At 37.9% G+C, this 22680-nt stretch overlaps 1 protein-coding gene across 3 annotated transcripts in view; it reads right to left on the reverse strand.

The window, feature by feature from the left end:
* The window catches only part of LOC129639166 (uncharacterized), a 290740-nt gene that overhangs the window by 24258 nt on the left and 243802 nt on the right, over window positions 1-22680 (reverse strand). The window contains exon 4 of one of the 3 annotated variants that reach the window (XM_055564200.1): window positions 8538-8614. The exons of the other annotated variants lie outside the window; for them this stretch is intronic. Within the exon in view, the coding sequence (XP_055420175.1) occupies window positions 8553-8614 (62 nt within the window). The 3' untranslated portion in view covers window positions 8538-8552. Of the gene's footprint in view, window positions 1-8537; window positions 8615-22680 lie in introns of those variants that run through there. 3 annotated transcript variants of the gene reach the window in all.

The raw sequence follows: 22680 nt of genomic DNA on the forward strand, positions 1-22680 counted from the left end.
AGCTAATAAAGAGCTTTGCATTTTTTGTGAAAAAGGAATTATGATTTTTATTATTGTTAACACCAATATTAAGCACAGGAGTGTGTGAAGCTAGACAATCGTGGCTTAAGGATATAATCACACCAAATGAATTCCCAATCCTATGCAGTGCTTTGAATTACCATAGCCTGCAGTAGGTAGTGATGCTTTGCAATTGGCACACTATTAAAACTAACCCTAAAGCTTGCAGCTAGGGAAAAGAGAGGCTTCTATGATGCTTTGAGACTTGGTTCTAAGATTGGCACTCAAAAGGACAGTTTTCAAAGAGGGCAGTGTCTAAGAGCCTTGAGATGAAGGATTATAGATTATAAATAGAATGAGTATTAAATATATATTTTGGCATACAGATACGTCTAAGGATTTTCTCCTGCTAGACTCTCAATAGCCTACTGCCTGTACTTAACCTGGCAAAATCTGTAGGGACGACTACTTTGCTCAGGGATTCTTGCCCCTAGGGAACCAATAGAATGTAGAAATTACAAGACCACAAAAATGACATATGCTAGAGTCAAATTGGAAGTTACACAAAATTAAGCCTGGACTGGGTAACAGAGTGACCTAATCTTTAAGTCTACAAATAAAACTCTTGTGTGATTCTACACAAACCAGAATGTACAGAGTATCTGCAGTGTTCAAAATACTACACTTTTATTTGAAGAAGGGCAAAGACAGGGTGGAAAAGAAGGATAACACATTAAAGAATATGCAGAAGACAGAATCACTAAATCATTTTCTTTAAGACCAGATCTTGTAATTTACCCTTCAAATTATTATTTAGAAATTATTGGGCCCAGGAAAATCCTAGTGGCTCAGATGGTAAAGAATCTGCCTGCAATGTAGGAGACCTGAGTTTGATCCTTGGGTCAGGAAGATCCCCGGGAGAAGGAAATGGCAACCCACTCCAGTATTCCTGCCTGGAGAATTCCGTGGACGGGGGAGCCTGGTGGCAGGCTATAGTCCATGGGGTCCCAAAGAGTCAGACATGACTGAGCTAGGGGTCAGATCTTGAAATCGGGCCCAGGAAAACTATATTACACTGTTCCAAATTGTAATTATCCTGCCCGAGAGCATACATGCAGCTTCCATCAGCGGTTTCCTTTCTCCTGCAGTTCTTCCACCACTTAGGTTAGGGAATGCCATCATCTTCCAGAAACAAATACAGAAGCGTTTGTTACCCACACCAAATCCTTTGGGAACAAAGGGACAAGAACGAAAGACAGAATCCATTTCAGATCTGTCACCAAGTATATTTCAAGTACTACCCAAGGTTTGATAAGGCTTGACCATATCATAGAAACTACTTTCATCATCCTAATCAATTAGTGACAGGAATTACCCCCCAAGAAAATCAATGGAGACAAAAATCATTTTTCTTGTAAAAAGGAATGAGAATATGTATAGATATTTGATTACAGGATTCCTCTCTGATATGACAAAGGCTTGTCCATGGTATTTTTCTGCTACACTGGACTGTGTGATTTTAATATGTCTATGGAAACTTGTGTGTCTACCTGTAGCGAGAGACTAATTTAGTGCTAATTGCTTAGCATTGTCATCAGTCAGTGTTGTCTGCAACACCTCACTACCTGTGTGTAGCTTTGAGTATGGATGCTTGGTCTGCACATGTATCTGTTTATTAGCCTTTTCACTTATCTATATTCTTTATTATTCACTTTAGCCAAATTAAAATAAAAACAAAAATGAATTGTTACTGGGAGAACCCTAAGTGTTGCCCTATAAGTAATGTGTGAATAACTTTTCATCACTTTCCACATTTAAATGTTTACAGAAGAAATGAAGAATTCAGAAGACTGAGAGTTACCTAGGTCTGTATGCTGAGCCTCTTTTTTAATGCAGTGCATACCTATTTACACATTTTCTCACAATTTACACCCTTGCAACTTAGAGTACTTCTTTAAGGATAAAGAAACTCCCTGGCCTTCTCTTCATCAAAGGTTAGGTGATAAATAAGAGAACATGGAGCAAACTGGCCATTCTTCTCCCAGTAAAAATGAAAGCAGGCATTATTTTGAAACCTTGTGGGAAGCTAACCTACTGCTTCCTCTCAGTTGTTTCTCTGGGAATCTAGAAGCATGTTTCCTGTGGTTAATTCAGGCAGGTATGGACCTTGTCCTACCAGGGAAAGAGGGAATCTTTCTCAAATTCCATTAAGACTTGTTTTTCAAAGCTGCATTTCTTCTAGGTGTTTTTTGAAGGCGTATGTAAGATGGCTCTAGTGGTAAAGAATCCATCTGCCGATGCAGGAGACACAAGAGATGTGGGTTCAATCCCTGGGTCAGGAAGATCCCTTGGAGAGGGAAATGGTGACCCACTCTGGTATCCTTGCCTGGAAAATCCTATGGACAGAAGCCCAGCAGGCTACAGTCCATGGGGTTGCAGGGAGCCAGACACAACTGTGCACACACATAGTCGTATGTAACAGAACCATACATCTGTGTTGAAAGGCCCTGAATATGCTTTCCCTCCAAAGAATATTTCCTACTAGCATATTTGGATAAACCATGGAAGCCAAATTTTAACCTTCAGAGTCCAATACCAGAGACATATCAACCCACATCTTCACTGCCTGATATATGGAGAATGAAATGCTCTCTCCAGATGTTCTAACACTATGGGTGAGATGAATGGCTACAAAAATAATTCAGCAAGATACACTAGGGGTCACAGATTTGGGGTGGAGTTATACACCCACATTCAGAAGGAGCAGCTTGTTTCCTGTCATAGATGGAAGGGGACTTGCTAGTGAGAATGTTGTCTGCCAGACGTGACAATGGATACCCACTTTTTATGCAGCACACACTTCAAGGTATTTGGGCGCATTACTCAATGAATCTGTACTGATAAATTCACACTGTTTTTCTGTCTCCTGGTGTGAATCAACCACATCCATCCAGGATGAATAATAGAGGTTGGAGTTTATTTGCAGACATGGGGCATGGAGGAGGTAATTCAGTCTCAGGGATACAGACTTGGAATCATTGAGAAAATGTTCTTTCTAATCCATGGAGTTAACCATTTGAACAAGGGAAAGAGAGGTACTAAAATAATGTGGGTGGGCCAACATAAAATTTTTATAAGAACGGTTATATCTCAACCATTTAAATTGATACTTCCCTGAAAGACAGTTTTCAAAAGCATGATGCAGGTGAGTCTAAATTGCACAAATGAAAAAAGGAAGGTGCTAAAGTGCAAATTTACATGTCATCTCCTAAAAGTTATTCATTATTAGCATCGTGAAATACCTGAAAAACATTTGTGATTTCTGTGTGACTTGTTTTATTTTTTAACAAAAATTCTGCGTTGGTGTTAAACAGATTTTCAACCCTCAACAAACCAGATGGCTAATCCAAAATTATTACATGAAATATGAATAGGAAACTAAGAACTGTACTCTGCAAAAAGATAATGAGAATTTTTCAGCATTTACATTTTTACCAAATAAGTTATAGTTTTATTTCATTGGTATCTACTTTGGAATTGTAACAAATAGTCCCAGTGATAATTACCAAACATCTATATTTAGGGAAAACTAGCACATGTGTATCATAAATAATAGCACAAATTGATATTTCTGAATTGCCTGTTTTTCTAGATATAGACATTTGGTAATTATCGCCAGAGTTGGCATGTAAAGAGGTGTTTAGACAATTTTTTAAATGCATATTGCTTACTCAGACCATGCACTAATGATATTCTGCAGTGAAAATCATATTTAGGTAAGTTACAATAAGGTGAGATCTTGACCCAGTAGATAATAAAGGAAAAGTATACACTGCAGCTTAGTGAGCACAACCACTTCACTTTAGGGCCACCAAGAACAGCTCTGTCTGTGACTGATAAAGCATTTGCTAATCTAATAGCAGTCCCTAGGTAGAATAACTTTGACCTTAAAACTAAAATGTTTACTGCCCAAATATTATTTCTGTTCCTTGGCACAAAGAAGTTCATTAATTCTGCATTGCTTGTCTGTCTCCTGCAGCTTTCAGTTCTGACTTATTGCCTGATTGGCAAAGAGAAACTTCCAACAGAGAAAGGCTTAACACAGCTTAGCCAGAAAGGGCTTGCTTTTGGCTCCTTCACCTGGCAGAATGGATGTCTATACGAGCAAGTCTCTTTTTCTGCTCAGGTAATATACAGGTACATTCAGAGAGCAAAAAGCAGGTAGCAGATGGAAGATTTGCTTGATTCTGTCCACTACAGCGTCTGGCCAACTCTTGGCAAATATTATTTTCAGAGCACAGTGAGACATGTGAAACACCATCAGCTATTACAGCTATTACCAGGTGACACCAACAACAGAAATGGAAGCTGTGACTTGGGCAACGGGGAGGACCAACTGGCTGGAAGTAATGTGAAGTTACCAAACTAAAACTATCTTGTTCATTGCCGCTGCGAGAAGAAGATGCAGCTCAGTGGGCTGCTAATGAGAAGCAAAAGAGGAATACAAAGGCATTGCCAAGAGGCATAAGACAAGGAAGGAAGATAATTAAGAGACAGCATTTAAGCTTCTAGTAAAATCAAAAGTCTGTAGTATTAAGTTTAACGATGCAGGCCAGTTGGATTGACTAATAATAAGAATTTAACAAATATGCTTGGAATGCTTAGGCAATAAGAACAACAGAATAGCAGAGCAAAATAAATGCAATGGAAAAATAAGAACAATATGAGTAAAAATATAGTTAGTATTACAACTAAACAAAATATCAAAACAATTTCTGCTAGGATAAGTTAGTATAATAAGGTATTTTGCTGGTTCCTGGCAGGATTCTAAGAACTGGAAAAAAATTGTTCTAGATTAAGTATTTTCAATTATCTATTAATTCAGCCTATATGATGAAATGTATATATTATATAATTAAATATTGGTTCTCTTCCTTCATACACATCAACCCTCAGGGCCATGGATCTAACTGTTCATTTCATTCACATCTTTTTCTTTTGTTGTTATAGTCATTAACGGGGGCTTCCCAAGTGGTACAGTGGTAAAGAACATGGCTGCCAATGCAGGAGATACAGGAGACACTGGTTCGATCCCTGAATCAGGAAGATCCCCTGGAGCAGGAAATGGCAATCCACTCCAGTATTCTTGCCTGGAAAATTCCATGGATGGATGAGCCTGGCAGGCTACATATAATCCATGCAGTCACAAAGAGATGGACATGACAGAGTACCAAGTCATTAAACAGTAATCCTTCATGAGTCCTAATATGGTCTCACATTCTGGCAGAGAACATTAGAGCTCACCTATTATTCCATATGTGCCCTTATGTGCTTGTTTTTTTTCATGTGTCAACTTGGCTAGCTACTGTACTTCAATCAAATACTAAGATAGGTGTTGCTATGAAAGGAGTTTGCAGATGTAATTAAAAAGATACATCAACTGACTTTAAGGGGGGTTACCCTGGATAATTTGGGTGGGCCTGATTCTATCAGTTGAAAGGCCTCCAAAACAGGTGACTTCCCTGAGACAAGAAGGAAAGTCCTGCTAAGTAGAGTAGCTGAAACCCATGCCTATAAACTCCAGCCTGCTCATGGTCTCTGCTTCTTGGGTGCCCCCTTCCGATTTCAGACTTGCCTATCAGCCTCAGTAATTCTATAAACCAATTCCTTGTAGTGAATCTCTTAATACATCTACCTCCTACTGATTCCACTTCTCTAGTTGAATCCTAACAGACACAAAACTTTTCTAACCTCCCTTACAACTAGGTTGAAGCTATGTGGCTAATTTGGCAAAAGGACTAAGAATTTAGAATGGATGCATGCCACTTGCAAACTGAGACAGCTAAAATATATAATTGATGTGCCTTCTTTGTCTCTCCTTTTTCCATGGCAACCTTGAAGGCCACATGCTAAGACGGTAAAGCCATAGTCAAAAGTAGACTGTATCCCTAAGCCACAGAGTTGAAGTATCCTCTGAACTGCATCAGATTTTATAAGAACGAGAAACAAACCTGCCTTCTATTAAGGCTCAGCTGTTTTAACCTCATTTTCAGGATTTATTTATTATGTCAGTGTAGCCTTCTAGTCCCATTTAATAAATGTATTTCTGGCTTTCTTACAGATCCCTATGGACATAGATAGGGTACTTAGGAACTCACTGGGCACATTTTTTTCATAAATTATAAAACTATTGGGCTGCCGTCTATGGGGTCTCACAGAGTCGGACACTGAAGTCGACTGAAGTTGACTGAAGTGACTTAGCAGCAGCAGCAGCACTATTGTAGATGATATGAAACTTCATTTTCATTGGCAAGATTTACACTAAAAACAAGACAAAAGTGGAAAACAATTACTGGGTCAAAGCACAAGCTGTAATTATTGCACTGGCCATACATATTAGCAGAATCTTTGTTACTTTGTAAAATCAATTTTTTACTTGTTTGTTCTTAGCTCCACTGCAACCCACACTTATCAGAATCCAAAGCATCCTATGATCAGAGTCCATGGCATCCTACCACAGGCAGAAGTTGGAAGAAGAAACACCAATATAATGTCCAAGGAATGACACCTTGGAGTAGGTGTCACGCACCTACTGGAGAATCTATCACAACAAACTGGAGGGGTGGTTACTATATACGTGTGTGTGGTTACTATATATGTGTGTATGTGTGTATGTGTGTGTGTGTGTTTGGAAAATTTTTTCAATTCTTTGGTCTTATTGGCTCTTGATCTACTAATCTTACTAGATTTTATTTACTAAAATAAGAAAAGGTAAAAAATGCCTGGGAAGGTGTTTTTTAATTTAAAAGAACAGCTCTCATATACAATGTAAGGTGAACGACGTGAACAATACATATAGACATGTATATGAATATAGATACACATAGGTACACATGAGAGAGTATAAGAATGTTAGAAGTTTCACAAGTGACAAAGGTGATTATGCTAATGAAGGAAAAAATACATCATTTTAAAATTATTTCTTCTGTCTTCTCTATTTTCCAATTTTTCTAAAATAAAGATATTTTTAAATCAAGGGAAATTTTTATAATATAAGCAATAAAGGAATTAATTAAATATGGAATATTAAGAAAAGTATTGCAAAAGATGATAGCATTATAAGCATTAGTTCCTTGCATTTATTATAACATTCACTTTTCAGATGGTTTTTCATTTAAAATTCACAGCATTTGGATATTAATAACTAACTACCTTTTGTACAGAATTATCAAAAGTATTTTTTAATGAACAGCTAATCTTTCCCTAGCAACTAAGTGATTACTCTATGCAGTAAAATCTAAATCTAAATGCACATTTCTCATTTTAACAAATATCTACTCAGCTCCCTTAGTGGATTTTTTAAAATCAAATGGATAGGAATAAGTTATAATTAACATCATGAAACACTTTTTATGTCAAAAGATGCTACTAAATTTATAAGTATGCTTGAAAACACTTTATTTCTAGTCAATATAAGGATTATATCTATCTCCAAAATTTGTAAATACTATTAACTCCCATTACCTCTTGCTTAGGAAAAGTGGAGATCATCTAGTCCCCCGCCAAGTGATCACAAGGTCCTGATTTACAAGGAGTTATTCAGTTCAGTTCACTTCAGTCGCTCAGTCGTGTCCGACTCTTTGAGACTCCATGAATCACAGCACGCCAGGCCTCCCTGTCCATCACCAACTCCCGGAGTTCACTCAGACTCACGTCCATCAAGTCGGTGATGCCATCCAGCCATCTCATCCTCTGTCGTCCCCTTCTCCTCCTGCCCACGATCCCTCCCAGCATCAGAGTCTTTTCCAATGAGTCAACTCTTTGCGTGAGGTGGCCAAAGTCTGGAGTTTCAGCTTCAGCATCATTCCCTCCAAAGAAATCCCAGGGCTGATCTCCTTCAGAATGGACTGGTTGGATCTCCTTGCAGATCTCTTGGATCTCTCAAGAGTCTTCTCCAACACCACAGTTCAAAAGCATCAATTCTTCAGCGCTCAGCCTTCTTCACAGTCCAACTCTCACATCCATACATGACCACAGGAAAAACCATAGCCTTGACTAGACGAACCTTTGTTGGCAAAGTAATGTCTCTGCTTTTGAATATGCTATCTAGGTTGGACATAACTTTCCTTCCAAGGAGTAAGCATCTTTTAATTTCATGGCTGTTATTAGAAGGATTCAATTATTACTCAATTCTACTACAACCATCACATTCATGATATCACTACATTGTTCAGTACTAGTTTATTTTTGTTGGCAATATTTTTAATGTCCCAATTTTCTTCTAATCATTATAATTATGTCATGGAAATAATTTCTATCCTACGTATACATGTTACTACCTTTCATATACCATCTTTATCAATAATTGATCTTGGCTTTACTCTATTTTAAAATCCTTACCAATCATGGAGCTTATAGAGATTTATCTTCATGGAAGCAGAATGGAAATGAATAAATGAAAAATGAATGAATAAATAAATAACCTATTTTAGAGACCAGCTGACAGAGTTAAGTGTGGTTTGTGACTTGAAATGATTTAGAAGTATTCAACCTCAGAAGCCAAGGGGCAAAGGAATGTCAAAGTCCTTCCGGTCCATGTGAAGTTTAAATGATCCTGGGAGTTGAAAGGAAAAGAAAGAATCGCTTGTCAGTTACTCCCTGAAATGTTTTTCTCTGACTTCTGCCTAACTTTGGTGATTCTTTCTTCTTCCTTTAACCCTTAATTGCATATCAACCCCCAAATGTTACTTTTTCTATATCACAGTGCCAATCTAAAGACCAAATATAGTTCCAACTTAACCTGTTTTACCAAGACAGTCCATAATGCATCTGAGGCATTTTATAGACTAGCTTTTGAGTTTGTTTATCTAGCGAAACTCCTTAATGTTTTTCAAAAGGTAAGTAAACAAGAAGAATTACACCTTTGTCTTGATGAGCAGAAGGAGTCAAGGGTGTCTCTGAGGCTGTGGTGAATAAAAGAGCAGCTGAGGTGAGGGTGATGGGGCTGTCTCCTTCTAAGGTATCATTGTGGGTTTGCTGGAGAAGTCCAGGAAAGTAAAAGCTTTCTGTATCTTACTAAATGAAGTCATGTCATCTCTACCATAAACATGAATAGCCCTGCCACCAGAGAAAAAGCTACACAGTTAATGACTCTTGGTGTCTATCTTGACCACCATGCCCACTCCCCTATAAGTGGTTTCTGAAATTAGAAAGCTGCATGTATTCCCAACTGTATATTCAACGTGTGTATAAAAGTACAGCAAAAACAGCCCCACAACATTTTCAATGAACGCTGTCCTGAAATACCAGTTGACTGTTTGCTGTTCCAAGACCTGTTTAGCTAGAGACGTAAATATAAAAATACAAATAAATAAACATACAAATAAAACACAGAGACCGGCTTCTTAGCTAAGGAGAGACAGGGAGAAATCATGTTTACCATGTGTGGTTGGAACAATGCAGCCAACATTTATTTAAATTCTACAATGAGTATCTAGTCATCAAGTAGAGAATGAGCTCCCCAGGTGGCGCAGTGGTAAAGAATCTACCTGCCAATGCAAGAGATGAGACACTCAGGTTTGATCCCCAGATTGGGAAGACCCCCTGGAGTAGGAAATGGCAACCTGCTCCAGTATTCTTGCCTGGAAAATTCCATGGACAGAGGAGCCTGGCAGGCTACAGTCCATGGGGTTGCAAAGAGTCAGACACAACTGAGCTACTGAGCACACAGAGTATAAAGTTTCTTCACTTTGATTTCTTAGTTCCACAATAGAGTTACTGACAATCACAGTGTAAAATGAAAAGTTTTCTGTCATGGGGGAATTAAATAGTAATGGTAAGAGCCAACTTGCAAACCAAGTTATTGGCTTAAAAAGAAGAGTTTTACAGAATAAAAAAGGAACTCTTTCAGATGCCAGGGTTAACAGATATGCACACATGAACAAAGCTCTTCCAGTAGTCTGCCTGTTCACCTTGATATAGGTTTAAAATGTACAAAGGAAATATTCATTATCATTAATTAGCTAGCACATAATACAATCCAACGACAATTTTTTTTTTTTACAGTTCACCATCATCTTCCACACCACAGCTGAGTATTCCTCCTTTCTGCAGTGCTACAGCTGTTTCTGACTCTCAATATTGTTCTAATTCAAAGATCAAGCAGTTTGTTATCATTTGACTCTGCACTAGACTTTTCAGCTGTTTGCTAGAAACTATACTCTAATTTTTGATGTTACACGTTCTTCTGTTTGAGAATCTTTAAAAAGTCAACCTTTGTCTGATGCTTTAATTCTGAGATAGTACCCAAAAAAGTATGCTGGTAGGAAGACAACAGTCAAAGTAAATCAACAATTACCCTGGAGAATTTGGTGTGCTCCTCACCTTCTGTTCCTCCCCAAATCAACAAGATCTTGGTTCTACCAGATCTTTTGAAAAATGGTAGATCAAATGCCAAAATGGGCCACAAAACATAATGTAAAAAAAAAGGTATATTTATATATTTGATACATTATATCAAGACCTAAAGGACTTAACAAAAAGGCAATAAAATGTGGAAAAGTGTTTGTTACTTTATACTTTCTGTACACTTGTCTTCTGGCATAAAGGATATCAGCTGTTCAGTAAATCTAGTAGCAAAATTAGCATTCCTAACTTTCTTTCTCAGTTAACCATGCCCTCCCACAATTCTTTCCCTGATGGAATAATAGCAAAACTCATTTTCTTAATCACCTTTATCACCAAATAACTTATGTAATTACAAATTAGCTGTTTGAACTTAGACAAATTACTTAATTTGTCCTGTGCTTCAATATATACCTATGAAATTGAGATAATATCATCTCCTATGCTATAGGGTTGTTATAAGAAATTTTAAGTAAGTACAAAACACGGAACAATGCAGGGCATGCATTAAGACTTCATAATTGTTATTGTTTTATCTTTAATATAATCATTCTTACTTTCATCGAATTTCACAACACAAAAGTTTTATCACAAATTGCCCATCACAATATTCCCAAATGTATCAAGCATTTTAATAAAAGAAGTCCAAAGAGGTCTTGACAGTAATGACAGATATGGAAGTGCTCCATTCTCACAATCATCTTTAATATTCCATATTTGAATTAAGCAGCATCTTTCCATGACAAAAGAAATTTCTCCTAAATTACTTTTTCCAATCTTAACATAAATTTTGTACCACATAAATAAAAATTACATTTGTGGGTAGAGGTCACTTCTGTTGGGAAACCTGAAATATTTAATTATGTTTCATAATTTCAATAAATTTTCTAGAGAATAAAATATTAGTTGGAAATCTCATTTTGATAGTTTGGACTGGCTTCTGTTAGACCTGCTAGGCTGCAAACATGTATTTGGATGTATGAGAAAGTAAAGTCAATCTCAGGCAAAAGAAATAAATCAGGTTTGGACTTTTATCATAACCTGTTGATTCACTACTAGCAATCTGTCATGTTCTGGGTCACATTACTGCAGAAAATGGAGCGTCACCTCCCGGAGTGCCCCTCTGAGAACCTTAAGTTCATGGGAATGAACAGTGGAAGGGACCTCTGAACTCGTTCCCACAGCCAAATGTCAGCTGTGATTCTTTGGCCTCAGCTTGCCTTCTTAGGCTGATTCGGCATGAAATTTATGGTGTCTCCTCCACAGGGTCCCATGCCAGCTCTGGACATTTATTATTCTGACCAATTATTGAAGGATATATGTTTTTCCTATCATCCAGTTTGATCAAAATTCCAGCCTCTAAGATAGGAGGAATAAACCACAACTGGGGAATGAAGTAGGAGTGTGTTCTGATGTGCTGCCAAGACTTGTTCCCTGAATCTTAAGTGCAAACTTAAGCATATTTTAATATTGTTTTTAAAAAGCCGTGTTGAGGCTTCATTTTATCAGCAAGTTTTCTCTCATCAGAAAGATGTGCAGGATGGGAAAAAAAAAAACAACATCAAAGGGGCAGACGAAGAGCTCAGACTTTTTCACATGAATGTTGGGTTTCAATCTTTTCAAGCTTCTACTTATGAGCCGAGTCATCTTTAGTTGATTTCCTAACCTCCCTGAGCCTCAGTGCTCTCATCTGCAAAATGAAAATAATGCACAACTTTTAGAATTTTGCGAAATTCAAGTGAAAAACAGATGTTAAACATTTAATACAGAAAGAACTGTGTGAATATTACTTCTTACTAATATGATTAGTGAACTTTGAGTTCACATGCACTCAACTTGGTATTTGTTGAGATTTCTGAATTATTGAATATAGAAAGCTTGAATACTCCAAGCTTAATAAATTTGTGTACTAATTAAGTCCTTTAAAATGGAAAAATAATTATTGTTTTATTCTTACATTCCACAATCGAATGATGGAGTTTGATCAGTTTTTCTATTTTACTTGCACACAGAAGCCAGTGTTATTATACCTACAGAATTATTATATTTGTCTTTTTAAATATTTTGTATTATCAGTTTTGTAGAATTTTTTCAAAACTATATGAAAACAAATGTCTTCATAAATTTCATTGCTATAATCCAAAATGTGAAACTTAACTCATTGTGTGTGTGTGTGTGTGTATGTGTTAGTCACTCAGTTGTGTCCCACTCTTTGAGATTCCAAGAACTGTAACCCACCAGGCTCCTCTGACCATGAAATTCTCCAGACAAGAGTACTGGAGTGGCTTGCCATTCCCTGGTAGCTAAGATGGTAAAGAACCTGCCTACAATGCAGGTTTGACTCCTGGGTTGGAAAGATCCCCTGGAGAAGGGAATGGCAACACACTCCAGTATTATTGCCTGTGAAGTCCCATAGACAGAGGAGCCTAGCAGGCTATAGTACCTGGGGTCACAAAGAGTCAGACACAACTGACTAACATTTACTCATTATAAAAGCATTAATTCAACAAGTACTCAGTCTCTGCTTTGTGACAGACACTGTTCATGGCACTGGATATTCAGTGGTGAAAAGACAAAGTCCTAGTTATTATGAAGCTTACAGTATTTGAAGGAGGTAGACAGAAAGCTATACATAACAAGAGATTGTATAAGGATCAAAGAGAAAAGAAAATGGTAAAATGAAATGATAGAAGCTGACACTGAGACAAGAGGTTTGACTGGAGCCTTTGGATGGTGCTTTAGATAGGTGGGCATGAAATAATCTCTAAGGTGAGGCTTTCAAAGTGATTCACAAATGATGAGAGAAGGAACTAGCCACATGAAGAGCAGGGAAGGAACATTCTGGGAAAAGAAGGCAATGTTGTCAAACACCGAAAAGACCTCAGTGTTAGAGGACACGGAGTAGAAAAGATTGGAAAGAGCTAAGCCATGAAGGACTTGGAGGACCATGGGAAGGAGCTAGTTTTATCTTAGAAATAATGGGAGTTTGCTGGATGAGAAATACCATGATTTATCTTTGAAGAAAATTAAATGAGAGAACTGACAAAAAAACAATAGGGATACTTGTTCGAGAGCTTCTTCTGTCTGGAGACGGAAGACAGAGGCTTGGGCCAGGGTGGTGGTAAAAGATATGAAGTAGGCATATCTAAATATCCTCTCTAGGTAGAATCAAAAGGACCTGCCGGTGTATCGCGTATGAGCGTGGAGGAAAAGGCAATAGCCAAAGATGACAAACAGTGGTGCTATTTGCTGACATGAGGAAGAAACAAGAAAAGTTTTCATCTGAAATGTGGTAGTGGGGAATCGGGAGTTCCCTTTCAGACATGTTACGTTTATGAGGCCCATCAGACAAGCATGGGGTTTAGGCAGGGCTGAGCTCATGTAGATCTTCAGGCTGTCATCATGCTAATACCTGAGGACTCAGTTTAGCCAAGAATGCCCTGCAAGGACCTGATGTGATAGCAACAAACCCCACCTACTTGAAATTCCCTAAGTTACAGGAGCAAATATATTTACTGGGGAAAATAGTTTGCCTAGTATGTGTCAGGGAGAGAACGTGGGCTGATTGAAATTTCTTTAGAATCACATACCCAGAGCCATAGTCATCACTTATTTAGGCCTGACATGTGAATTACAGAAGCAGTAAAGTGAGGTATGAGACATGCGAGACTTAAGTAGAGGACAAATCAGTCAGAAATCTTAAGTGTCCAGAGGACACTATTTGGTGCTTATGTGAACAGTAATTGTGGAAATGGCATCCCAGATAGTTATGTAGGGTAAGTATCAACATCACATTTGAAAGATAAACTACTTCTTCAGTTGTTTTCTTTGAAATAATAATACATACAGCCAATTCTCTATTTTGAAATCTAGTGTCTCCGAACAATTATGCTAGACATTAATTTTAATCCCATTTTACATTTCTAAAATAACCAACAATCAACCATACATGGACTTACATAAGGCTTTTTTAAAAAAATATAGAGGTCTGTACTTGCTCTCTTCACTCTTTTCCTCAAATAAATGTGCTAATAAAATGTAAAAATGAAAAAGAAAAAAAAGCAACCAAGAAGGAGAAAAGACAGTATGATCAAGATATTCCATGTTTCAGGACAAACAAGGCTTTGCAGATTCTCAGAATTAGGTGGGGTATTATCAGCCTAGGATTACTTCTGAGTATAATTTAAGTCAGAGCTGCTGTTTATAGAATGTGAAAAAATATTCACATATTTTTGAACAACTCTGAACAACAACAAGATTGTTGAACAACAACCTTGAACAACTCCCTACTCTCTTTCCAGAAGATAATATCTCGTAAGAAAAATAAAAAATATGTGTGTGTGTGCACATGCGTGTGTGTGTGTGTATAAAAGAGAAAGAAGGGGGGTGAGAAGCAGAGAGGTGGGGGGAGACATCTGTGACACGTCCAAACATAAGCTTTAATTCTAGCCCAGAATTACGGCAACCGGTCTTTGGAACCCCGGTGATCCCTGAGGCGGCGTTAGGTCGCAGTCTGAAATCTCCTGCAGCAGGGAGTGGCTGAGCACTGTTTCCCTGCAGCTGAACCAGCAGAGACACACACTTTCCATCTTTCCATCTGAGCTGCTACACAGAGAGCAGGTTTTGGGGCAGGTTCTTAGAGCATGAAGCCATCACGACTGAAGCTTGATGCTCCAAGCACAGACACATTCTCACTTCCACAAATGTTTAAGTAAAAAGAGAATGTGCTGAAGGAGGAAACTGTTGTCTTTTTGTTTCTTTCTTTTCATTTTCTTTTGCTGCAAAAGCGTACCTCGTATGGTGTTTTGACTTCCAAAACATGAAAAACAAAGATTAATTCTGAGACTGCTAGTAGTGAAGAAACATGGATTTTTCAAAAGAAGAACAAGTTCTTTCATTAGCACGGAAATAATTTTTGAAGAGAAAGTATCAGCCTTTTTCCTTAGAATCTTTCTTCCTAATAGAACAGATATTTGGACAAGATTCATCAAAATATATCTCTCAAAAAACTCCACCATAGCGAGCTGATTTTCTCACGTTTCTATATGATCATATTTAAAGTTAGTACAATTTCTAATACAGAGACATTTTTTCATGAAACAGTAGTTATTCATTTAAGCAAACTTTGATTTCAGATAATGATAGTTAATGAATTAATATGAAAAAGTGAAAGTTATAGTCACTCAGTCATGCACAACTCTGCAACCCCATGGACTGTACCCTACCAGGCTCCTCTATTCATGGAATTCTCCAGGCAAGAATACTGTAGTGGGCAGCCATTCCCTTCTCTAGGAAATCTTCCTAACCCAGGGATTTAACCTAGGTCTCCTACGTTGAAGGCAGATTCTTCACCATCTGAGCCACCAGGGAGGCCCCTGATATCAAAAGTATACACCAAAAAAAACTGATGGATACAGTATGACACTAAGTAGATACCAAATATTTCTTCCATATGTACTTTCAGATGGTAAGAGTCCACCTACAATGCAGGAGATCCAGGTTTGATCCCTGGGTTGGAAAGATCCCCCTGGAGAAAAGAATGAATATCCACTCCAGTATTCTTGCCTGGAGAATTCTGTGGATAGAGGAGCCTGGAGGATTATAGGCCATGGAGTTTGCAAAGAGTCGGAAGTGACTGAGTGAATAACACTTCACTTTCTTTTGGTCTCAGCAATTAACATGGAAGACTTTTGTGCTCAAAGCACATTGTTTATTGCTCTCTCTACAGAGGATAGAGACAAAGTGAGTGTGTCATTGGCTTCTGAAATAGTAACCCCAAAGGGTACATAACTATAGTTGGAATCTCTATGGAGTCGCTAACATTATTTTATAAAAATTATTCAATATATGTCTGCATTTTGATTGTTGTAAAAATGAGAAAACATTGTGAGGCCTGCAAGTGTGATGTTTATTTTTTAAATCTACAGAAATAAGAAGACAGTCAATTATCATTTACTGACAAATGAGAAAATAAACTAAATCAAACTTCAAGATGGGTAGCAGCCAATATTCTATAATAACCTACAGGGAAGAAGAATTTGAAAGAGACTAGATACACATATATGTATAACTGAATCGCTTTTCTGTCCACGTGAAACTGACACCACTATCTATGCTTCAATATAAAATATTTTTCTTAAAAAAATGGCTGGCAGCATCTTGATGAAGAATATAAATCAAATGCTTTTATTTATTGGTGCGTTATAACTATCCCAGGGATTGTGGAATAAAACAGTCTTCATCTCTCCCTCCACCATTCAAATGTTTCCTTTGCTTTGTTAGCCCTTTGGGAAATCACAGTTCTCTCTAGGTTGCATTTTCCTCCTCAGCCAAGAAAACTTATTAAGCGATTACACTGCCACTTAATCCAGTATAATTATACTAATATGTACTGTAAGTCTACTCAGCAACAATGCCTCTCTGTCCAGGGAGGTGAAAGCTTTGTGGAATCTAGATACTATAAAGCCAAAGAAGAAGATACTTTCATCACTACGGAGGGTGAAATCGCTTCCAGCAATGGCTAAAACTGAGGAAAATATGGGCTCCCTCTCCTCAAGAGATGACAAGTTAAGTAAGTCATTACAGGAAAATACTGAGGCAGGTTGCTGGATATATGCCAACAAGATGAAACTTGTTGAAATCAAGGGGAATTTTTAAAAATCTTGAAGCAGTAATGTCGCCTCTCTCTCAGTGGTCAAAGCGTGTTTTCACTCTCTTGCTCTCATTTGCTTTTCTCTGGCAAAGAGAGAGGTGAATCACTTTTGTTCTGCTGTGATTATTTTTACCCCTCAAAACATAGCTTTAGGGCTCCATTTTAGGGCATAATTGCACACAGAGCCTACTTCCTCAAAAGGTTAAAAAACAAAGCAGAACTCCTCTACTCACAGCAAATATCAAGCAGGAGATGAGTCAGGTCCAAGTGAAAGAAGAAATATTAACACTTACATTAAACATACATATTTCATTACTCTCGATTAACCCCACCCCATTCTTCATCTGTGCTTCGTTTTCTCTATGCAGTACACACAGTACACTCTCCATCTTTGCAAATAGCTCAATATCCAAAACACATTTGTAAATCAGTATTTGAGCTCACAGTGTGTCTCAGCACAGGGGAAAAATATCCTATGTGGGGACTAGCTTTCTAGGCTATACAGGATACTTAACATCACTCTGACATATATGAAATGGTGAGCATTATACTCATGAGAAAACTTGTAGAATTCAATATTCTTAAAATATTAATAATTATAAAAACAGACACCATTTAAACTGCTCCCTTGTTTTTTTCAAAGTGGAAAGCTGAAAAATGAAAATGATACAAGACTAACCAATTTGGGTATAGGCCCAAGAATCATTGCCTCTATGTAAGAAGAAATCTAGATTTAAGGATTAGGTTTTCACACTGCACAGGACAAAAGTATACTCCAACCAATCATACTTTGATAATTTGCAAATTATGTCATCCATTTGTTGTTGTTCAGTAGCTAAGTTGTGTCTGGCTCTTTGTGACCCCATGAACTGCAGCACAGAGGCTTCTCTCTCCTCCACAACCTACCAGAGTTTGCTTAGATTCATGTCTACTGAGTCGGTGATGCTATCTAACCATTTCATCCTCTGCTGCCCCCTTCTCCTTTTGCCTTCAATCTTTCCCAGCGTCAGAATCTTCTCAATGAGTCAGTCCTGCGCATCAGGTGTACAAAGTACTAGAGCTTCAGCTTCAGCATTGGTCCTTCCAGTGAATATTCAGGGTTGATTTCCTTTAGGACTGACTGGTTTGATCAAATATCTTGTTTATGTCCTCTTCCTTCATCATGAAGTTGGACCACATCTTCCACTTATTTTATTTCATCTCCATACCCACTAAAGTTTTCAACTTTCTTTGGGCACAAGATAAATGAAATTCTGGCTCAGAAAAAAAAGAACTGAGTTCTCTGACTACTCTGAAGCCCTGAGGCTAAGCTTTCCTGGATCTTGCACTGAATCTTATACTTGACCAATGAGAATGTTCTACGTTGACTTCATAACACTTTTCCTCAACATCTGCAACAACACAGCATTCCAAAGGTGGCCTCTTTGAGCTCTTTAAATTTGGCAGTGGAGGGGGAAGAAACGCATAATGGATTGAAAAGATGTTCGTGGAGCATCAGAGGAATTATGTTGTCAACAATTTTCCCTATCTTTGCTCTTTCCTCTAATAGTCCATTTCCAAACATACCACAGGCATTTAGCAAAACACTGCATCACAGCTCTGCCCACTCTTAGGCATCCAGTGGCTTCTGACCCAAACTCTGTATTATCACCTTCCAGATACCTTTGGTCCTGGCTCCAGGCACCTCGCTGAACCGCTATTTACCTTATCCTCAAGCTCTTCCACGTCTTGGCACCACTTTACCTCTGCCTGAAGACTCCTTTATAGATCTCTATGTGGCCAGCTCTTTAACAGCATTTTGCTTTCAAAACAAGGTAATTTCTTATCTGACCACCATTTTAAAAATAGCCCCTGACCTTTCTGCCTCTAATTTCAGTCAGCTACTCTGCTTTATTTTTTAGATCACTTATCACTATCCCTGGTGGCTCAGAATCTGTCTGCAGTGCAGGATACCTGGGTTTGATCCTGGGTGGGAAGATCTCCTGGAGAAGGAAATGGCAACCCCCTCCAGTATTCTTGCCTGGAGAATCCCATGGACAGAGGAACCCGGCGGCTACATTCCATGGGGTCACAAAGAGTTGGATTCAACTGAGCAATGAACACTCATCACCATCTAAAGTCATATTATTTATCTTACTAATTTCTATTTATGTCTTCCCCTAAATGTAAACTTCATGAGGCTTCAGTTCAGTTCAGTCGCTCAGTCGTGTCCAACTTTTTGCAACCCCATGGACTGCAGCACACCAGGCCTCCCTGCCCATCACCAACTCCCAGTTTACTCAAACTCGTGTCCATTGAGTCGGGTGGGGACTACTTATATCATAGTTAACATGCTTTTTCTAGCACTTAGAGTAGCACCTAGTAAACAGTAAGTGTGTAGTAAATGAACAGACAGTTATTGGTGTTAAAGAGATATCACTGAGTTTTTATTGCTGTCTGTAATCACTACATTATCATTTACTTATTTCACTACTTTATTATAATTAAATCATATTGTGGTACAGAAAAAGAAAATCATACCCTTTTCAAAAGAAATGTAAAGTTCAGGAAGCAGAAGTTCAAGACACAAAGTCTGAAAGCACTTTGAGCCAATTCTTTTACAAATGAACTGAAAGAAAAGGTTTAAAGGATGGAGTTTTTTGTTTTTTTTTTAACCAAATAGAAACCCAAGAAATTAGCTAATTATCATCTTCACATATATGACAACATTTTTATCATGAAAATGTCAAGCTTTTATCTATATGTGAGGGAAAAAGACAAAACAGATTTAAATTAAAGCTGGAGATAATTAGAGTAACCCTAAGACCCTCTTGACCACAAAAGAATTGACTACTAAAGTGATTCTGGAATATAGGGGTCAGAATTCTAGCAGGAAAGAGCTAGGAACTTCTATTTTGATTACATGAACATTAACTCATATGAGAAGTGGCCATAGTTGGAAAAATCCCAGAAGGCCTCGTTTAGCTGAGGAAAGTGTTGAGAAATATTCAGTTAATACAAAATAATGTGTTTATGTAAAACAGTTCAAATTAATATGAACATACAAATACATGCTTCACTCTTTTCTAGACTTCTGCATGCAGTTAATACTCTCTGTCTGTCCAAATGAGCACCTTACTTTCCAAATAGAAACTGAGTGCACAATAATTTTGTCCTAGCTGATTTATCCTTTTCCTTTCTCTCCTCTTACTTAATTTACTCAGCAGATCTCAGAGAAAGAGTAGAAGACAAATGTCCAAACTTAAACCAACAATGGGATGAGAGACACTGCTATCCCTGACTATCTGTGACTTCAGAAAAACTGTTTTTCTACACCATTGCTAGCTAATAGTAACAAGAATTTGCAGTTATTGAACATTTATTGCTTGCCAACCACTTTCTGAAAGGTTTACATAAATTTGTATCCAACTCTTTGCAACCCTATGGACTGTAGCCTGCCAGGCTCCTCTGTCCATGGGATTTTCCAGGCAAGAATACTGGAGTGAGTTGCCATTTCCTCCTCCATGGGATCTTATCCACCCAGGGATCTAATCTGCATCTCCAGAATTGACAGGTTGATTTTTAGTCACTGAGCCACCTGGGAAGCCCTTTACGTGTCATGCCTCACTTAAATCTGACAGGTAGTGTAGGAAACCAAGACTCAGGTGAAACTCATTTGTTAAAGCTGATACAGATAGTAAGGGGTAGAGCCAAGTCAAGAACCCACCCTCTCTGACTGCACTGGCTATGTTTCTGAACCATTCTGCAAGAGGAAGTTGGAATAGGCTAGAAATAGACAATAATTCATCAATACATTTTCATTTATCAGAGAGCATTAGTATCTTCCTGAGGCCTATAAGAAACCAATTATTCCTTTTTTCCTCCCATAATCTGTCCTTTGAGAATCCCTTTCCCTTTAACATTATCCAAAACTGGCCACAAGCCAGCAAGTATTTTTAAGTCAATCCATTGAAATATTGGACAGGCTACCATGCTGAGACACAAAACAGTTTTAAGAGTGTGTGAACAGGAGAAATTCCCAGTCTCCAGCTCTGCTTTCAGTATCCTCTCGTTGTGCTTTCTCTGAGATCCCCAACTGGGGCTGCAGTCAAATGAAGTCTATCCTCACACACACACACAGGGAATAAAGGACATGTTATTGTATGTAGAGACATAAATGCCAACTTTTGTGTTTCTTAAGGGGATTATGGCAGGATAAGGCAATTTTTTAAAATGTACATACATAATGTTTGCTCTAATAATTATGCTAGTGAATTCACAAAGGACATACTCATAAACGCACACAGAGTTTAGTTAAAAGGTGCTTCACTGCAGTATTTTTTATAGTATTAAAAATAAACAAACAAAATACGCACAAATCCCTTCATAGTGGATTGGTTAAACCAATCATGGTACATCAATATAAGAGCATTAATATAAGGTCTGAAAAGAATTGCTAATTTCATTCTTTAAAGTGTTCACAATATGTTTTGTGAATAAGCAGTAAGTTATTAATAATATGCACATTATGGGCTCATTTTAGCAAAATAATATTAAGATGTGTTTAAACATAAATACGGAGAAGGCAATGGCACCCCACTCCAGGACTCTTGCCTGGAAAATGCCATGGACGGAGGAGCCTGGTGGGCTGCAGTCCATGGGGTCGCTAAGAGTCGGACACGACTGAGTGACTTCACTTTCGCTTTTCACTTTCATGCATTGGAGAAGGAAATGGCAACCCACTCCAGTGTTCTTGCCTGAGAATCCCAGGGACGAGGGAGCCTGCTGGGCTGCCGTCTATGGGGTCGCACAGAGTTGGACACGACTGAAGCGACTTAGCAGCAGCAGCAGCAGCAAACATAAATAAAAAAAGAGAAAGTCATGCATCAAAAAGTTAAACATAGTTATTGCTACATGATGGTTTTATATATTAATTTTTTGCATATTCGTGCTTTCTAAAAACCACATGCTTTACTCTCCTTATGAGATAATTGAAAGAAGGAAAAAACAGTTGCCATAACATCCTTTCATGAAGAGTATGAATTTCTCCTGCTTTCCAACAAGCTTAATATATGCTTCCAATGATTTTAATGGAAATGTATGCCTAGGAATTTGAAACTTGTTCAGAAGCAAAGAGAAAGTTTTAACATGAGTTTAAAATCTGAGAAATTTCTTATTTTCATCTCTTCTTGGAATTTGGGAAGAAAACGCAAAGCCAGCACCTGAGCAACACTGGTATGGCAGAGACTGGGCAGAGGAAGACAGCTAAGGAGCTAAGGAAGAAAACTGCTGAATACATGTCAGTGATTTGTAAAACAGCCAGAAATTAACTGAAAATGAAATAGAATGAGGGGCACCAGCCATGCAGAGTATCAAATAAAAGCTATACAACAGAATATAGAAACTAATCCTTATAAATATGATTATTCAGTCTATGGAAGGAAGAGAATTTCAGTCCAGCTTTAAATGTTGAGCTTTTTAATAAACAGTAGTCAGATAATCAACCACTCATATAAAAACAAACTTTAGAGTCCTACCTCACACAATTCACAAGCAGAAATTTGATAAAGATCCACATGTATCAAACTGAACTATAAAATATTTAGAATTCAATGGAGAAAGCAATGGCACCCCACTCCAGTACT

Source organism: Bubalus kerabau, chromosome 1 (genome assembly GCF_029407905.1).
Source record: "Bubalus kerabau isolate K-KA32 ecotype Philippines breed swamp buffalo chromosome 1, PCC_UOA_SB_1v2, whole genome shotgun sequence".
Taxonomy (NCBI): domain Eukaryota; kingdom Metazoa; phylum Chordata; class Mammalia; order Artiodactyla; family Bovidae; genus Bubalus; species Bubalus kerabau.